The sequence below is a fragment of the Gekko japonicus genome, unplaced genomic scaffold (assembly GCF_001447785.1).
Source record: "Gekko japonicus isolate JY-2015 unplaced genomic scaffold, Gekko_japonicus_V1.1 scaffold2044, whole genome shotgun sequence".
In the NCBI taxonomy this organism is placed as follows: Eukaryota; Metazoa; Chordata; class Lepidosauria; order Squamata; family Gekkonidae; genus Gekko; species Gekko japonicus.
The window spans coordinates 273,605-279,604 of record NW_015167597.1 but is presented as its reverse complement, the minus strand read 5'-3'; the positions used below and the strand labels follow the sequence as shown (position 1 = coordinate 279,604).

Here is a 6,000-nt window from a genome sequence, read left to right as displayed (position 1 = left end):
AGGCCAAGCACCGAAGAATAGATTCTTTTGAACTATGGTGCTGGAGAAGATTCTTGAGAGTCCCTTGGACTGCAAGAAGATCAAATCAGTCAATCCTAAAAGAAATCAACCCTGCCTGTTCCCTGGAAGGCCAGATAATGAAACTGAAGCTCAAATACTTTGGCCACCAAATGAGAAGGGAGCACTCCCTGGAGAAGACCCTGATGCTGGGAAAGATTGAAGGTCAAAGAAGATGGGAACGGCAAAGAATGAGATGGTTAGACAGTGTCATAGATGCAACGAACATGAAATTGAGCCAACTTCAGAGGACGGCGGAAGACAGGAGGGCCTGGCGGGATCTGGTCCATGGGGTCGCAAAGAGTCGGACTCGACTGTGCGACTGAATAACAACAAAGATGCCACTGGACTGCTTTGGATTGGTAGACATTGGGGTTGCACCTGAATAAAAACCTGGTCTTACAGTTGCCACCGAACTGCTTTGGATTGGTAGACATGGGGGGGGGGAGAAGATGCAGATTCTCTCTCACAGAGGAGGGACAGCTTGCACCTGAATAAAAACCTGGTCTTAAAGATGCCACTGGACTACTTTGGATTGGTAGACATGGTGGGTAGACACTTCTGTCAAAATCCCTGGTTGTGCTAGCATGGAGCAGCCTTTTAACCGGGGAGATGTGGATTGGTGGCTGCGGTCGCGCAGAGAGGGGGTTGGGGAGGGCTGTGGAGGGCTTTGTAGAGCTCCGCAGGGCAGCACGAGCCTGCAGAGTTTGGGTTGGGGAAGGCTGGGGTAGGGCTCCACAGGGCCCCGCGGGCTTGCAGAGAGGAAGTTGCGGAAGGCTGGGGAGGGGTCCGCAGGGTCCCGCACAACAGTGTGGGCTTGCAGAGCGGGGGTTCAGGAGGGCTGCAGAGGGCTCTGGAGGACCCTCGCAGCAGCGCGGGCCTGCAGAGAGGAAGTTGGGGAAGGCGGGGAGGGGTCCGCAGGGCCACACGCAGTAGCGCAGGCCTGCAGAGAGGGGGTGGTGAAGGTCGGGGAGGGCTTTGTAGGGCCCTGCGCGGAAGCACGGGCCTGCAGAGTGGGTGGGAAAGGCTGGGGAGGCCTCCGTAGGGCCCCGCGCAGTAGCGCGGGCCTGCAGAGAGGGGATGGGGAAGGTTGGGGAGGGTCCTGCAGGGCCGCGTGCAGCAGCGCGGGCCTGCAGAGAGGGGGTGGGCCTGCAGAGAGTGAGTTGGGGGGGCTGGGGAAGAGATGCGGAACTTACCTTCCTTCCTTCTCTCTCCTCTCGGCCCGACTGAGGGGAGGGCTGCTGGGAGCAGGGGGTGGGGCTTGCTACATGTCCCCGCCCCCTCACCTCCTCTCTCCCAGTGCATCATTCCAGTGAGCTCCAGCCCCAACCGAGGCCTGGTTTTAACTACAACTATGTTTTAATGAATTATCTGCTTTTATGTAAGCCGCCCTGAGCCAGCTTTGGCCAGGAGGGTGGGATAAAAACCTGAAAAATAAATAAATAAATACTTTGGCCACCAAATGAGAGGGGAGCACTCACTGGAGAAGACCCTGATGCTGGGAATGATTGAAGGTAACAGAAGAAGAGGACAGCAAAGGATGAGTTGGTTAGACAGAGTTTTTGATGCAACGAACATGAAATTGAGCAAACTCCGGTGGATGATGGAAGACAGGAGGGCCTGGCGTGATGTGGTCCATGGGGTCACGAAAAGTCGGACTCGACTGTGCAACTGAACAACAACAGTCCCAATGACTACACATTTCTGAAATGGAACATTTTTATGATTTGGTTTGAATCTAAATTCTACCTCATAATAGCAGATAGTATTCTAGCAAACAGCCAAACTGCACATGATAAAATTCCATATTTCTGACTTCACACACTAATGACTCTTTGGATGGTTTTAGCTGTGTTAATCAGCAACATATATTAGCAGATGCAAGCTGTATTTATTAGCTGTAGAATTGGGTGCTTGAAAAGATAAGAAAAACAGTATTTCAAAAGCAGTTACAAAGAAAACACTTTACTATGTTCTTCTGCATTACTTTATGTTTGAGTTACATATTTACTTGTATACTTACAACATGACTGTAAATTCACCTTTTTTTCCAAAAGTTTTTTTATAACTGCCAAATATATGAGAAATTAAACTGCTGTTCTTACCTCTACCTTTGTTCGATAAAGAATTAGACGTTTAAGGTTGTACAATTTGGCGATGTGGATGAAAGCTGGAGGTGGTAGCTTATCACAGGAGGAAAGATTTAATTCCTGAAGATTTTGACATGTCTCAGCAATAATGTCCAAGCAAGTCTCATTGAGGAAATGGCCACAGGACAGCTCCAGACGTAGTAGCTCTGAACCACAAACTTTCAGAAACCTGAAAAGGTATATTTGCATGTGAATTAAGTCAGTAGGAAAGGAAACACCAATTTCCCACAAAAACTGTTTAGAAACTTATTTCCCTTTCATATTTTTAACAGCTATCTGGCAAAGTAATGTAAAGTTCATGTGACATACTAGCAGAACAATTACTATTAGCCAATTAATAGAATAGCATTATTAGCATTAAAAACAAAGAACAAAGTGGGCCTAGGAAGCAGCATATGTAGCCAATTTTTCCCTTTTCACAGTTGCAAGCCACACAAACATGTTATTACTACTAACTTTGTCAATTTCACACATTATAAAATTTGAATACAGGAATGCTATACAGTGTGTAAATGCAGGGAATCCAATAGATTTTCCTGTTGCACGTACACAATGAAAAACTAACATGTGTAATCATCACTTCTTGTGATCTACCCTTCAGTTTCATGGTAATTGCTATACTAAAATGCCTTCTTGTAGGAATTTTCTTCCTTATGAAGCAGTTCTCAGTAACAGGCTGAGATGTCTCCTTGAGGCTCCTCACATGTCCTCATAGCATGAGGTACATTTTAAAATCTTCTCTTCCAATAACCTGTAGTCATTTCTGAACACATATTAATTTTCTCTTTATCAGAAGAACAATCCTCTAAAGAATGTGAGCATAATTTTTTTAAACAATTACCAGTTTCAATTCAGATGTAAAACTGAAATTTTGAAGAACCCTATTATAAATGAAGCACCATGGAAGTGCCAAAAATAAAACAAGGGGGTATACCCCTATTTTGTAGCATTTTTATTAATCCACCAAGGAAAAGGTTAGAGTTTTTGTACAAATCAGTTGCCAAACATTCAACAGCGCAAGAAGCAGGGTCCAAACCTTGCTGCAGCTTCTGTAGAAATTCTCTTCCCCACTTAGAGGTGCAAGGTCTGGTACTGCAAGAGTGGTGTTTGCCACTCAGAAAAGTGGGAGGCTACTGCTACAATGCAGGAAAGGAGCCGATCAAAGTATTGATTTGTCAGCAGGAGTGAGAATAAGCAGATCTGCACTATGATAATGAAGGCAGTGAAAAGAGGTGTGATGTGGCTAAAGAAAGGATGGACATAATGCGCCACAAGGGGGAAAAAACTTGTGCAGTCTCCAGAACAATCTGTGCAACAATATAGGCAAAGAAAAAGGCATAAAAACAGATTGTCTTTGCGAGAGATTAGAAGTGCATTCCTCAATGACAGGGGTTATTGTCAGGAATGAAGCATAAAGGCCAGGGCCTAGAATGTCTTATTGTGGGGCCATGCCAAGTAGTCCAGACCTCCAGTCAGAATACTAGGGAATTGGTGTCTGCTAATTAGTAAAGAGGCTCCTTTGGCTCTGTGGAGCATTTGCACTAAAACCAGAGACAAAGTAAATATGTCCATCATGTCAAGGTACAAGCAATGTCAAGACAATTAATATTGCAGAACACCAGGAGTTACTGGGAAACACATGCCCACAGTAAGGTTCCCACACAGTGAAGGAGACATTGGAGATGGCACTACTTCCAGAAGATCATAGGCAAAAGAAATGTTGTGAGAGAAATAACCATGCTGAGACCACATGTGTGATGCATATTAGGTCTGTCTCAGAAAAAATGAAACCCAAGTCTGAGCATCTCAGGAAGGGTAAAAGACACAGCAAAACAACAGTTTTGTTTACGGTGTCACATACAGATGTGTAAAAATGCCAGGAAACGCAGGAGTGGAAGCTGAACAGCGCTGACAATCTCAGTAAAATGGGAGGGGGGGAGATTCAGGCAGGTTGCTTTGAAAAGGATCAATAAAGACCTGTCAAAGCAGCAAGGAAAATTTAATATAGGAGCCTCACATAGGCCACACTAATCTCTGTGCACATTGAGAGGCAGCTAAGCATGAACCCAATGAAGGGGAACATTGGAATGCCACCACTGGAAGCTTCCCTCCTCAACAAGAGAGGAACTATCTGCAGGAACAGTAAAATGGTTGAGACACAAAACCACCTAGCAAAAGACATGTATTATGAGTCACCAGATCTGGGCCTATCATAGGCTTCTCTTCGGGTGCTGCACTGAAGACATATTTGAAATAACATCATTTTTCCTGTCCCAGGGGGGAGGAATGCAACAGAGCACCTCAAAGCTGCCTTGCAGTGGATCAGACCACTGGCCCATCAAGAGCAGTATTGTCTACTCAGACTGGCAGCAGTTCTCTAATGTTTCAGGCAGAGAAAGGTCTTTAGCATTTTATTTATTTTTTATCTATTATCAGATTTATACCCCGCCCTCCCAGCCGAGGCCGGCTCAGGGCGGCTTACATAAGAGAATAAAAACACACAAGTAAGCAATTTAAATAATACTAAACATTCTAACATTAAAAGGTGCTACCATTAATAATACTAATAAGTTATTAGATGATTAACTGATGGCGGCCAACCCTCAGTATCCCCATCCCAGCAGTCAGCCCATCACCTACTGCCAGACCGTTAACTGGAAGGACAGGGACTGAACCTAGGACTCTCAGCATGCCAAGCAGAGGCTCTTCCACTGAGCCATGGATCCTCTCCATTCATCACTAAATGGAATGATATAATCCATTGGAGACAGGTAGCCTTCATGTAGAGAAGAGGCGGGCAAAATGTTGGATCTAAGCTCACCAAGTGACTTAGGCGCGCAAAGAATTGCAGGAAGCCTGGTGGACAATAGAGCAGAGATTAAAGGATCTTGATCACCAGAGACTTTGTCAGTAGAAGATGTCAAGGATGGAGCTTGGCCTCTTGTACATGAACAAAAGATGTGCAGAACCCTGAGACATCACGTTAAGTGAAGGCGGGAAAGAAACGTGACTCAGGGATCTTACAGCAAGCCTGTTATTACCCCCAGAATGTTGTCCGATTGGACAGCAGAATTCATAATGTTTTGTTTTGTTCTGTTTTGTTTTTTGCATGTTTGTTTTGTTTTTATTAACTCCTAGTATGGACTAGGTTAGGCTAACATGATTGATCCAAAATAAAGGAACAGATTTATCATGCAGATCACCAGTATAGGCATTAAGATACGTTCATTAAGATACCACAGTGCATTAAGATACATTCAAACAGAATAGTAGAAAGGTCATAGTGACCTGTTGATTCATAAACTAATGAGAAAGTGCAGTATAGAAAAAAACTGCATCCCATCCAGGTTTATTTTAGATCATTAATACTCTACATCGGTTAAATAAAGAGTAAGCAGTATTTGACCTGTAGGCCAACAGGAACAATACAGATGACCCATGGAATCAAGCATATCATTATTAAGGGATTGTAGCAGAGGATGCAACAAGAGCCATTAATTATAGCTTGCCCGTCAGACACCTTGTCTATTGGGGCAGCTGTTTTGAGAAGAAAAAACATATGCTGTCCATTAAAAAGAATTGTAAGGAGTCTATCCTACTCCCTAACCTGGACTCAAAGAGTCTTATAACACCTCATCTTTTTCCTTTCTTTTTTTAAGCCTCACTAGAACCCTGCAAGGATTTGTGAGTTGTAGTAGGTGCCGCAGCAACCATGGGCGTCAATGTCGATAGGCCCGAGATCACAACGGGATCAAGCTTCAGAGTCTAAATCGATGTAAATGGTTTCAGTTTC

General features: G+C 44.4%; 1 protein-coding gene across 2 annotated transcripts in view; it reads right to left on the bottom strand.

The window, feature by feature from the left end:
* FBXL4 (F-box and leucine-rich repeat protein 4) overlaps nucleotides 1–6,000 on the bottom strand; it is a 102,232-nt gene that overhangs the window by 44,987 nt on the left and 51,245 nt on the right. For both annotated transcript variants that reach the window (XM_015413984.1, XM_015413985.1), the window contains one exon: nucleotides 2,163–2,376. In XM_015413984.1, coding sequence (XP_015269470.1) covers nucleotides 2,163–2,376 — 214 coding nt within the window. The remainder of the gene's footprint in view (nucleotides 1–2,162; nucleotides 2,377–6,000) is intronic.